This window comes from Macrosteles quadrilineatus, unplaced genomic scaffold, assembly GCF_028750875.1.
Source record: "Macrosteles quadrilineatus isolate MER2022 unplaced genomic scaffold, UCM_ALF_1.0 Scaffold_8__2_contigs__length_117827958, whole genome shotgun sequence".
Classification (NCBI taxonomy): domain Eukaryota; kingdom Metazoa; phylum Arthropoda; class Insecta; order Hemiptera; family Cicadellidae; genus Macrosteles; species Macrosteles quadrilineatus.
The window spans coordinates 52509230-52523568 of record NW_026542601.1 but is presented as its reverse complement, the minus strand read 5'-3'; the positions used below and the strand labels follow the sequence as shown (position 1 = coordinate 52523568).

General features: G+C 35.3%; 1 protein-coding gene across 1 annotated transcript in view; it reads left to right on the top strand.

The window, feature by feature from the left end:
• LOC128999729 (intraflagellar transport protein 81 homolog) overlaps window positions 1-14077 on the top strand; it is a 36862-nt gene extending 22785 nt beyond the window's left edge. Inside the window, exons 11-13 of the mRNA XM_054426379.1 lie at window positions 7416-7564; window positions 12978-13106; window positions 13962-14077. Coding sequence (XP_054282354.1) covers window positions 7416-7564; window positions 12978-13106; window positions 13962-14058 — 375 coding nt within the window. The 3' untranslated portion in view covers window positions 14059-14077. The remainder of the gene's footprint in view (window positions 1-7415; window positions 7565-12977; window positions 13107-13961) is intronic.
• Window positions 14078-14339: the final 262 nt, after the last annotated feature.

Here is a 14339-nt window from a genome sequence, read left to right as displayed (position 1 = left end):
ACACCATTTCAATCCATCCTGATAGGACACGTCCCATAGATGAATTCCCTACCCCCAAAAACATCAAGCAGTTGTCCCGCTTCCTTGGAATGACAGCATTTTATGCCCGTTTCATAAAGGACTATGCCACAATTACCATACCATTAAATCATCTAAAGAAAAAGGGAGTCCCCTTCATCTTTGGTCCCGACCAGGTCACAGCGTTTGAAACCTTAAAGAAGGCTTTGGTCTCCTCCACTATTCTCCGTATGCCCGATTTCAATAAACAATTCGTCGTGCACACCGATGCCTCCGGTTCCTCAATTGGAGCTGTCCTTCTCCAACCTCATGGTGATCAGCTGTTCCCAGTTTCGTATGCATCCCGTGCCCTTAATAAACATGAACTCAACTACTCCACACTTCAACTTGAATGTCTTGCAATAGTTTTCGCCTTACAAAAGTATCATCAGTATCTGGAACACCGAGAGTTCGAGCTTCACTCGGACTGCTCAGCCCTCACTTGGCTTCTAAACCACCCTCGTCAAATTGGCAAAATTGCACGCTGGATCTCCTTCATCAACTCATTCAAATTCAAAATCTATCACATTCGAGGAAAAGACAACGTGATCGCTGATTGTCTCTCCCGGCTTTTCGAGAACACCGAGCCAACAGAAACAGCTTCTCCCATTGAACAACCGCCTGTTTTATCTCTTTTTTCCCTACCTGAGGTTTTCAAGGATATCAGCAGCCATCAAATCGATGATCCCGACCTCAGGAAAATCATTAGGTCAGCCAACAAGCCCCCAAATTACTCCGTAGAAAACCATACCCTTCTTTACCGGCTCCCAAATCAAACCAAGGCCAGAGTAGTCGTTCCCCGGAAACTTTTCGACCTTTTGTTTGCATACTATCACGAGTCTCCCACTTCAGCCCATTTAGGCATCAGCAAGACCCTTGCCCGCATCGAACCCTTTTTCTGGGCACCAGACCTCAAAACCTTCATCGCTGATAAAGTTCGAGCTTGTGTCAAATGCCAAAGGTGCAAGCAAGCACCAAACACAAAGGTGGGGAAACTCTCTTCTGAAATAGTAACTCAACCGTGGGAGAAAATATTCATCGACCATATTGGCCCTCTGCCACTCTCTCTCAACCGAAACCAGTACATCCTAACCGTAGTTGATTCCTTTTCCAAGTTTTGCCTCATGATCCCTGTCAGGAATATCAAGGCCGAAACCACCGCATCAGTGCTAACCAAGCAAGTTTTCTCAATCTTTGGTCCACCAAAATTTCTAGTTTCCGACAACGTCTCCTCCTTCAAGTCAGTAACAGTCAAAAACCTTTGCATGGGACTAGGCATTCAGCACATCTACACCAGTCCCTATTACCCCAACCCTTCCCACGCCGAAAGAGTAAACAAGCAGATAAAGATCGCGATCAGAATTTTTCACCACGAACACCAGAAACGCTGGGATCAGGAACTACATTGGTTTCAGGTGGCATTTAATTCCGCACGGCATGACTCTACCAAAATTTCCCCAGCTCGTTTGTTCCTCGGAAGAAATATTTCACACCCCTTAGAACTCCATTGGAATTTGGACAGGCTAATCGACGATCAGGCTTCCCCACAATCTTCGAATGAAGAGTGGAGAAGAGCCGTCGAGAACCTCACAAAGGCTAGGCAGCTCAGGCAACAAAAATATGATCTGGACAGATTACCCAACCCTTACAAGATAGGCGACTGGGTAATGTTCAGAGAACACCACCTCAGTAGGGCCGCCGACGCCATCAATCAGAAATTACTCCCTGTTTGGTCCAAACCATGTGTAATTGAAGCTTTATCTTCTCCCGTCACAGCACGTTTGATCAATCCCTCAACCGGAAAATTTGTTAGGAACGCACATGTGTCTCATTTAAAAAGATTTTTTCAACCACAATTCTAAAGAACAACCCATTTTACCCAGGCCGGAAAGCTATGCTGAAGTGATATTAGGTTAAGTCTTCTCTGTCTGTCACTGTCCCCGCCAACGTCCGGGGGAGTGTGAGTCTCAGGGTATCCTTCCCTAGGATGGGCTGCCCTACACGTCCTCCTCCGTGCGTTGTCGGCCAAATCTTTTACCCCTCCCTTTTCGTCTCTGACACCCTCACTGAGTTAAGTAAAGAATTTTTTTATTGAATATTACTTTCCACGGGCGTCTACATTTTATTTTTATTTTTGTTATTTTTACCCCGTAGGAAAGGGCTCAGTGATGGCACCTTCTGTGGTGGCTTGTGCACAGTCATTGGTCTAGAGACAAACTCTCTTACTATTCTTTCCTATCCTTCCCTGTCTTATTTTCATACTTCTTAACTTAAGTAGTCGCTAAGGTAGTAGCATTTAGGTCTAGGGATAAGTTAGTTATCAATCAATGTCATATCCATGTACAGTAAGATATAGGAACCACAGAGCAAAAGAGAAAGAAATAGGATATTTTTTTTGATCTTTATAAATACTCCAAAATGAGTGAGAATTCCCCAAAATCCACAATCACCTATCCTCACCTCAATTTAGCGCTCATCGATGCGTATATGTGCATGCGTTATTTTCTGCATGCGTAATTTTCTGCATGCGAAGTGTTCTTCAAAAAAAAAAAAAAAGAAATTATTAAAAGAAGTACAAATTTTATTAAATCTAAAAGAGTACATCAGCTGAATTCCAAAACCACAGTCTTCATCAAGTGCGCAACACATGTGACAGCAATGGACACTATGAAGTAATTACCTTCATCTCCAGTAGCAACGGCAGTTTGACAGTCTTCCCCGCAATCATACGCTGAGAGAGTGACATCTCGCCTTGGGCACTTCCAGCATCGCTCCGGCCTTGTCCGCATGAGCAGCCTACGGCATATACATTACCTGCATCCAGCATCGATCCGGCCTTGTCCGCATGAGCAGCCTACGGCATATACATTACCTGCATCCAGCATCGCTCCGGCCTTGTCCGCATGAGCAGCCGAAGGCACTACACATCATCACCTACACTGCTGCCGAACTCCTAGCCCATGTCATCAACACACCTCTCAGAACCATCAGCATAGCACCGGAAGCCGCACCATTTTCTCCATCATCTGCCCATAGTACTCAACCCTCAAACATTTCAATAAAAAAAAATAAATAAATAAAAAAAAAATAAAAAAAAAATAAATAAATAAAAAAATATACATATTTGGGAAGTGCAGTTGTCCGTCCCTTTTCATAAATTTGCATTTTAACTCAACAATCTCAATTTAGTAGGCTAGGGAAAAGAACTGTCGTCCCCACAAAACTTCCTCTTTTCGCAGGGGGGGTGGATCCCGCTCTCTGCCGTGGTTGGTTCGGGAAATTCAGGGTGTCCGAGGTGCCAATTACAACCGGGCTGGTCTGAACCTCCAGCCTTCCACATCTGGAAGCAAATCATCCGAAAGTTCCCTCACACACAAAAAAAAACAAACAAACACACCTATGATACCCTTCTCCAACCTTTAGCAAAACTGTCTTTTTTGGCTTTTCTTTGCTCCAAGGGGGGGTGGTTGTGACACATAGCGGCACGCTATATTTCTTATAGTGTCAGCGCTTCGTGTGGCAGGGCTGCATGGCGAACTCGTCAGCCCACCGCGAGCAAGCGAACGGCTTCCCCCACCGACCCAACCAACCTTCATCCCAACCTTCTTCCCACCGACCTTTCCCAACCAGTGTTGCCAATTGCGGGGAAAATCCTCGTTTTTCGAGGATTTCCAGACCTTGCGAGGATTTATGCGAGGATTAAGATTTTGCGAGTATTTTCGAGGATTTTCAGGTAAAGCAACTAGGATTTTCTGATAATCAAGTATTCTCAGTGTCTGGGTCTCTTTAAGAATATATTGAAAATCCCTCTGAATCTAATCATTGAAAGAACAGTTTCAGCAACTGAAAAAAGTCAATCAATCAATAAATCAACCAATCAAGATCTAAGAACAAGTAGATGAAGAAGAAGACAATGAGAATGAAATGAGGGTGAACTTAGAACTAACTGCCGAACTGGAAACTGGACTGAGGTGAAGTGAAGTGAAGTAATTCTATGCTCAGCTCCAGCTGTCGCTGTCATGTCAGCTCAGCTGAGCTGCGTGCTATAAGCCTGTAATCATGAAGCGAATGTGAATTCGAATTGAACTATTGTTATGAGGATATAACTGGGACCGATGTGTGTTTAACAACAAACTACCCTACCTTTTTTTAGCTTTTTCACACAGAAACTTGTCGTTTGTTGGTTGCCTTCAGTTCAAATTTTCTTTCAATTAGGCCTACGTAGTGAAATTATTAAAACCTAACAAATTATGATTTATTAGGTCTACTCAGCTGTTCATTATGATTGGGCTTTAAATCAATTATCCTGTCTGATGAAATAGCTTTGTCATCAGTAACAAAGTTACACAGATCATCTCACACCATTCTACACTCATCTTTCACTCGAATTTGAGTAAAAATACGTACCTAGGTGTCGTCCCCATCTGAATGATTTATAATTTAATTTTTAAAGCTAATAACTAGTATATTATTATTAATGAAGGTTATAAGTATGATATAATTTATAAAGTATTTTTTTCAGGTACCGTATAAACACAGGTTTTTTTTCTTATTTAGGCGGCTGTGATTTAATATAACCTTGAGTGAATTATTATACCCTAAAATAAAAAATAAAATAAAAAATTGTTTATAATTTGTTAAAGAATTTCGACGTTGACATAAGCACACCCACAAATTAACCAAGACCAACTACAAGTACAAGTACTTATTCAGATTTGACAAAGAGTCAGGGTTCAGGGATGGAAAACCTACTTTTACCATTGATTATAATGCATGCGTTAAATCATAGATAAATATAATTCCATTGTGTTGGTTGGTCTATGGCTAGACCACACTCATACTATTTAACAAAACCCATAATTTTTAAAGTACAATAGGTTACGCATCTATGTTTGGTTATTTGCACCTCTAGTAAAAAAAGAAAACGTGGAAACGTATATTATAATGTAAATATGGGGAAATTTCAAATTATTTTAATCTTTTTTGATGCTAACGAGGATTTTGCGAGTAATTTTAGAACCCTTGCGAGGAAAATCGAGGATTTCCGTCGTTTCGTGCGGGGAAAATCAAAGAGGTTGGTTGGCAACACTGTTCCCAACCCTCTACCTTCTTCCCACTTCACCGGCACCCACGATCAAGAACTCTCACAGAAGAAGTGTTCTCCAGGAAAAACCTACTAAATGGATAAGTCCTTAGATTAATTGTGTACAATATATATAGATTAATATGTCAGGCTAGTTAGCAAACAAGGGGGATACCTACAAGGGTCGCCCCGACATAGGAAAAATGTAGGAATTAACAATTACGGTTCGAGGCTTTCAGCCTCGGACCATCTGCAACAGGATTAGGGCAACACGTTTTCCCCAGAAGTTTCCATAGTTCTTTTAATTAAATTGTTTGGCATTTCCTATTTAAGTAGTTCAATAACCAGTCAATCATCTCATTAACAGTCATTTTCTAGGTCACAAGTTTTGGAAGGATAGTTTTTTAGTAAATTAGTTGTATTAGCATAAATCAAAGCTGGCTATGCAAGCTTCCGGTCTGGGTAAAAGATCTCCGTCCTCTGGTCCCCAACACGTCTTTCATTAATTAATTTGGTAGCAGAATCAGCACGCTTAATTTAGTTTTACACCTCAGTCAATCAATCAGTAATCAACAAATTAGTTCCATTGCAAACGGCTAACCGCCACAAGGTGGAAGTTGTAGCTCGAACTACAATGGAACTACTACATGGAAGTTCGAGCTACAACTTCCACCCGGTCGCGTCACCTGTCTCGTGTTCCCGAGTACTCGGTATTTTTAATGTTAAATGTTCGTGTCAATGTGCGTTTTCGTGTGTTCGTGTTCTATGTACTTATTTATTAAATGACGACCTTCATATATGGAAGTGAATAACGACGCCTTGTACGGCCTGAAGATGGTTCCCTGTGAACCGAAACTATAGTTGCCACAAGCAGCATATTGGATTACTGAATGCAGGTATTTAAACGATTATAAATATTAAAAATCAGTTAAATATAAAAAATACCTAAAAACCTTCACAGAAACATGTGTCTGTGGGGGAATGTTTGTTGTTTAAGTTATTTTCTAGATAAGGTTTTATGAATGAACTGTTTAAAAAGCTATGATCATCATAGAAATTTTTGTCTTAGGACGCTAGGCACGAGCCCGAGATTATTTTTTACATTACGTCAGGCTAAACCTAGGGATTGCGGCATTTTCACTTAGATAAAATCCATTGGTGATTATCATAAACATTTCTGCAGATCTGATGCACGATTTAAATGCTGGAAAACACTGCAACAAAAAACTAATACATTTGATAATGTAATTTTATTGGGCATGAGGATTTAGCTCCAGTATAAATAAATCATCGACCTTAACCTAAACTCACTGTTGTGTCAATTATTGTAACATGCAGTAATTTTATAAGTACAGTAAAACATTTTAAATAATTCAAAGAGAAGTAAGAATTGTCTTGTTTGATGGCTTTTAGTGGAGACACTTGAATACTTACTTGAATACTTGAATCCTGCATCTTTGACAGATCTAGTCTGATAGATTGCGTCATAATTTATAATATTAATAATATAAGTACAGTTCTCAACTACAAAAACAACAGCTCTCTTTGCCTGAGAGACTAAACTTTTTGTTCTTTGGGCTCCCATTATTGAAAATGTTGTCATTAAACCAGCTTTGTGTGACCCAGGTTACATTCAGGTGATGATATTTTTTTATTTATTTTGTGTTTTTACACCAGTGGCGTTTTTGCCTTTTGAAAGTATACATTTAAAGAATGAAGTGCAGTATATATATGAATCAATAATTGCAAAAAAAACAAGAAGTATATTTGGAACCAAAATAAAAATCCCATTCTTATAATTTAAGAAATAAGAACAAAAATATACAACCACACAGAACTAGTTTTTTTTTAAAGAAACCATCTTATGCAGGTAAAAGATTTTTTTTTAATTTATTCCAAATAATATTAAAACAGAAATAGATCCTAACAAATTAAAAAATATTGAAAGAGTTTTTAATAAATTTAGCAATTTATTCTTTTGAAGATAACTCTGTGATTATTTTGACACTATTTATTGTACAATGTACATAAAAATGAATAAAGATATTTTAATTGAATTGAATTGAAAGGGAACAGTCCAAACCCTAGTCTTGTTACTATTTAACGTCGACCTTTTTGTTAGATAGCATCATTAATTCATAGCCCAATGACATATGGCATCTGGGTCTCGAAACGATCTCGCTTGGATTTGAACCAGCAACCTTCAGATTTGAAGGCGAGCACTATAACCATTCGGCTACCCAGACAACTTTATGATCATGTTGACATGTTGTAGGAGGTGCTCCGTCTGAGAGAGGAGAGGCAAGTGGCAGAGACAGGTCAGTTTGAGGCAGCAGCTCGCATTCAGGTGTTGCAGGTGATGATAGAGCGAGTGGCGGAAGAGGTCAGGCGGTATGTGGAGAAAGACCAGTCACCAACAATCAGGTGACTAGCAAGTTGTATCTAGCTGAATCTTGTGTTCTACTTGAATAAAATACTTCATGATGGATATATTATCATAGATTGGATCTTTGGCTATACGTATAACTTGTCATTTCATTACATCTCCATGTTAATGATGTCACCAGTTTTTTGAATGAAAAAAAATTGACGTAGTTTAATTTAGTCACTAGAAGATGGTTCCGTTTTCAATTACTAATTTCTGTTCTATATTCCTACTTTTTAATCAAGCTAAACTAAACATACTCTACTCTGTTATCAAATTTTCAATTTTCCACAATTAGTAAAAAAGAACTGAATATCAGATTATTTTTGTTTTGAACAAAGTCAATAAAAGCAGATGATGACTTGAAGTTAACACATCACACACAATGAGAAACACACACATCAATGAGTGAAAGAAACAACCCAGTCAGCATAAAAATTGTTGGAAAAGAAAATAAATTGTTTCAAAATTGTTTCAAAATTGTTTCGAAATTGTTTTAAAATTGTTTTAAAATTGACAAATTTGGAATTTTGTCTATATTAAAATGAGTTTAAAATTGTTGTACAACAATTTCAAAATTATTGTACAACAATTTTGAAATTGTTATAAAATATTTTTGAAGTTGTTTTAAAACAATTTTGAAATTGTTGTATAACAATTTTAAAGTTGTTGTATAACAATTTTAAAGTTGTTGTATAACAATTTTGAAGTTGTTTGGAAATTGTTTTAAAATAGACAAATTTGGAACTTTGTTAGGGTTAATTTCTATTTGAGTTCATAAATAATAAGTACGCCTATAGCAACTAATTAAATATAACATTAATTGATTAGTTTACTATCAAAAACAATGGTGAATAAATAAAAACAAATAAGTATACTGAAATTCTTCTATTTGAAGTAAACAAATTAAAAAAAGTAGAGAAATAATAAAAACACAGTCTACTACATTCTGGATTAAAAAATATAAATGGATGCATGGATATAAAAATAAAATATTCATGGACAAACTTTAAGTTCTCTACCAGTCAGCACAGAATAAGTTATTATCTTTTCAATTGCAAAGTTAACATTCATATATAGCAACCATTAGTTTGCCTAGGCCTAGACCTAATTATTTAGGAGGGCTTGTATAAACTAAGTAACAAACAATGAGGTTATTTTATAGCAGCAAATTATCATCATTCTAGTTTATAAGATTTAGATTGCTTAACGCTTACAACTCAATAAATAAATATGGGGAACAAAAAAATATTGAAACCCAAACAGCCAACAATAAAAGACAAAGATACATGAAATGCAAGGACATGATTTTTTGAGACCAAGTAGGACTGTGTTATGATAAAAAATTAATGCAAACAACAATGCTCGTGGTTTTGTCAATTGAAAGATAAAATGTCCATAAAAAAGGATTTAACTTATAAAATAACACTGTATATTAATTCGAAGTTTAATATGAAACCGTAAACAGTTTTGAAGGGAGTAGGCAACGGCCAGCGGCAAATTGAATCTTCAAGATGAAAGTACAAGTAAAAAGTTAAATTTAACAGCTAATATAAAACTATTATTCCCATGATCAAAAAGGTTTGGGATCTAATGATAATTACCCTAGTAATAAATAAATAAGTTGTCAAGGAATGACAGTGATACAACTTTTATGAGCTTTGCTACTGAGTCATAAGTTTTTTGAAGTACTTGACTTGATATGATTGTCGAGATAAAATATTTATGGCTTTGAGACTGCTAATGTGGTTTCTATTGCATAATTACTCTATAGTAATAAATGATGAAAATGTAAGCAAACATTTTATAAAAAAACCTTTTATGTTCTTCTAACAATTTTTTATGTCATACTTAAAATGGCCCACACAATTATTTAAGGACAATTACCACTAAAAATTACCCATATTTACTAAAAACAGTACATTTCAGTAAAAAAATATAAGTTCATTCCCAGATTTCCCGGTTCGTAGACACTCTGACAATACATTATTTACACATCATTCAAGCGTCGGCGGCTTCATGATCCTCATCTTCCTGTTCTTCAGGTGCTCTTTGACACCCTGCCCTAAAATTATAACACACAGATTAATATTATATTTCGTTACTAGGGACCCCTGAATGTTTACAGCTGTTACGTTAAGCAAATGGCATTATAGCAAAAGCTAGTCTAGAATGTTGACGTCGGCAGCTTGACTTAAAAAAATGAAAACTTAATTTCTAAAAAACTGAAACCCTAAACTGAAATTGTGCCTTTCACATTCCCTAGTTCTCAGAATTATCTTTCTTTCGACACAAAAATAGTGAAAATCCATCAAGTGGTAGATTCAGAATCGTGAAATAAAAAAACCCCTGTCAAGTATTAATGATTGTTGCAGTATTTGTCTGAGATAAATAAAATCACCTGAGCTTTAGTATAACAATATACTATCAAAACTGAAGCATCCGGAATTAAGAGAGAAAGCTAGTAGCATATTGTTTTGTTAGCCTATGTTTTTAACCTCACTAAGTGAATTTTGTAATACAAATTATCACACTATACATACCCTTTCTAAGTCTTTGATTTTAATTGTGTCTGTGGCAGCCATGAAGCAACTGATTTCTCTATTTTGCTTTATTCAATGTTGGCCCATCTCTTCTTCGTCATTTCTTCAAAAAACAAAATGCATTTAATAGAACATTGCAAAAAAAAAATTTCTGCAATTTTTGTGGCGTTAACATTTATTAAAAATTATATAATAAATGAATAGCCTAACATGTATGTTTGCCCTCAATATTTTTTTATAATTTATAAGTCTACACATATTTTAAAATAGCCACTTTGTTCTAAATTTTATAAGGATTAGGCCTACAAAAATATAATAATATAAGGAAGAAAATTTGAAAATAAATAAGTTATGGGTGAAAAACAGATTTCGTACATTAAGCGTTAGCTAAGAATGCATAGCCTAACCATGGCTAGGAATCTGGCCGATAATTTACATCAATATCACTACCTAGTTCTTCAGGATCATCAACCAGCCCTTCAAAATCACTAACTTTAATCTTTTTATAATGGACCACGTATTTTTTTTTTAATTTTTAACACTAAGACAATGGAAACGTTTAATAAAACACATCAGTCATCGGTGGTTAACCAAGTTGTTTACAAATACGCACGTCAGCTGCCTGCTAAAATATTTTTGGAACTAAAATGAAAAGCGTCTAGAAACATACATCAGGAGAAAGCTTAGAATCTGCCGAAAACGATACCAATCTTGATCCAGTTCAATCTGATTAAGTCAGTCCCAGAGCCTTCGCCATAAACGATGTTTGTGTGTCGCAAAAGCGACGCATAACGCCACGGCGGATGTGTTGTGCATCGATTACGCGGTGCTTAACACTCGGAGGGCTAAATTATGAGTTAACCAAGTTTCAAGGTCTAGTAAGTTAACATATTTATAAAGTTAACTTAGAGTTGAAAAACCCCTGCAGCCCTTAACACAACAAGTTTAAAAATAGGCTAACTTAACTTAAATCAATCCCTAGCTGATGTAACTTAGCTAGGCCTAAGCCTAAATACCTAGTCATATTACTTTTAAGCAGTTACCGCATTAGGCGACAGGCCCTACAATGTCATTTTCTATTTGAGTTGGGGACGCCACCTAATTGAGTAATTCAATTCAATTATGAGTTTATAAACTTAATGTTAGATGTCTTGTGTAAGTTAGGTCTAAGTTATTTTAGTTTTGGTTACTGTAAATCCAACTGTATCATTTAGCAACGACCATTTACTAAAAACCCAAGGTAACTTACAGTTTCAGTAACATAGCCTGTTATATTTATGAGAAACAAAAGGAAATTCATAAGAGTTTGCTCACATAGGCTAGGCCAATTCTAGAGATGGGCCATAATCATGTTACCTACCAAATACCTATCAAAGTTATTGGTTAACTTAGACCAGGAACTATTGGAGTACCTCTATTTCATTTTAGGTTAGGCCTATATGTTAGTTTAGAATAACTGAATCACCACTGACTGAAAAGGCCTAAATAAGTTATAACTCACCTTGTTTGCTGCATAAGAAGCTATGTAGGATAAAAACAGTAAACTTAATGCACCTAATAACTTTTCAAACAAACAAAATGCTGTGATGCCCGTCAGCCCGTGATCATGATCAAATCAAATCAACAGACTGGAGACTGCTGTAGTCAGTGAACTGCGAAACTCTGGTAGAGTCTAGAGTAGATGATACTTGTAAGAATGTTAAAACTCATCCAGTATACTTATACAATTACAAATAATAAATAATTTATTTTCACTACTGTTAACCTGTTGTTATTAACCATTAAACTTATACAGGTCGCGCAATTGATGGTCTAGGTCTAACTTGAGTTTGAGTTTGGCAGTCTGCCCCTCCTCCATCTCCATGACTCTTTCACTTGATTTTACCACTATCGTACTGTATTTTAATCAAAATCGCGGGGAGCTGTCGTTGCTGACGCATTGGCCACATACAATGAATACACAAACTAGTTTGTGTATTCATTGCCACATACACACAGCACAACACACTGACTATTATCCTACAAGTATAAGTGTCCCATAAGGAAAAATAGAAAAAATGTGCGAAAGATTTAAAATTTGGGCGAAAAAACACGAAAATCATTATAAATCTTTTTACAAAACAGACCATTTCAAGATTATGGATGGCCATTGTAATTTTTGTAACTTATATTACTGAAAGGAAAGCCGCTTTCATAAATATAATATTCAGAACATTTTGGTTTTATAACATTAATTATTATTTTAATGATTTTTAGAAGTTGCATTTAAATTGGTTTAAAACAATTTTAAGACTGTTGTAAACTTATATCAATACAATTGTGATACGTGTTTTCGAAACATTATTATAATTGTTTCAAAACTATTTTAAAACTGTTGCAAACTTATATCAAAACAATTTTGATATGTGTTTTCGAAATAGTATTAAAATTGTTTCTAAACAATTTTAAAACTGTTGCAAACTTATATCAAAACAATTTTGATATGTGTTTTCGAAATAGTATTAAAATTGTTTCTAAACAATTTTAAAACTGTTGCAAACTTATATCAAAACAATTTTGATATGTGTTTTCGAAATAATATTAAAATTGTTTTAAAACAATTTTAAAATTGTTGCACACTCATATCAAAACAATTTTAATATAGTTACTAACCATCTATATTAAAACAATTTTGAAATTGTTTAAAACCTATATTAAAATTGTTTTATATCCAAACTTATTTTGAAATTGTTGCGAACTCTTTTAAAATTGTTGTACAACAATTTTTTTGGCTTTTCAACAATTTTTATGCTGACTGGGAATGTGGCAATCCAATTATAATTAAATAACCCTTAAGTTGACCACAATTTTCATGGATTTCTCTGTGCAGAGATAAGCTCCAACAGAAAATAGTGCAACAAGAGAGATTGTCTCGGCAGCTGAAAGAGGAACAGCAGAGAGTTCGGTCTGATCTGGAGAAGAAAGCGAAACAGCGACAGTTATGGACAGATCTGCAGGCGTGAGTAGCCTAGGTTTAACCAAAATATTTTCTAGACTTATTTGTCTTCAACGGTTGTTCAAATTTATTTTTAAAAGGGCGCCATCTTGTTCTTGAGCAGGAATAATTAATTGTATTAACAAGGAAAAAGAAAAACGTAAAACTCCATATTTGGAAGGTAAGGTGTCATTAGACAACCACTATAATCCTAAATTGACAAGTTGAATAAAATTATAAAAGCTTAAAAACATGAACTCTTTGTAATTCGAATGGTTAACTTTTCTCCTGATTAATTGAATCTCTTGATTATTCAAAAGTATTGATAATAAATTCAAATTTATTTTCCTGACGCACCAATTTTGAATTATTTAGAGTTTACTGTAGTAATAAAATGGCCCTGCTGTGCATGACCTTTAAAAGTTTCACAATACAATAAAACAGCTGATAATTCTTGATTAACATATGAGTGTGCAGATTCATTTATTGCAACATTAAATATTCTAATAAAGAATTTTGCAACCTCTTATTATTACAAATTATAATGTTGTAGTTTGTACTGTACTCACATAGTCTAATGTAATACAAATAATAAGCAAATAAGCTTTGCATCTAAAAGGTTGTAGTGTCGTTTTGACTATTTTAAAAGGTCACATGTTTGATCCTGAGAAGGCAGTGGTTTTTTTGAAAGGTTCAAAACTGGATCAGCTGTCCTTGACAAATGTTTCTGGCTAAAGAAACAGCTGGTCTTAATCAGGGACGTAGCTACATAACTCTCACTCCATTCTTCACTGGTCTTGCATTCATATTTGTCTTGAATATGAACCTAAAATGAATAGCTTAAATTTTTGCTACCTCAAGGTTTCTTTTATCTTTCAGACTACTTGAGTGTAAAAAGCAATGCCAAGAAGATGCAAAGAGAAATGCAGGAATTCTACATAGGGTAAAAGGTGCTGAGACTCTAGTACTTCAGTAAGTGGATTATTAATTAATTGTTACGGTATTTACTGTAATTAAATTTGTAGTTTGTTTAGTAATGTATTGTCTGTAATAAAGTACTATTTGTGCTGGAATTTTGAATTAATTTTGACCGTATCCTAAAGTTTGGCCATGTTTTCGTGAACAAAAAACCTAAGTTTTTCATCGTTAAAAAAATTAGAGTCAACTTAAGTAATTTTAATAAAGTTCTTTTTTAACAGCAAAGTTAAACCAAGAACCATGAAGATATGAAAAGAAATTAAGAAATTAACGTGAATA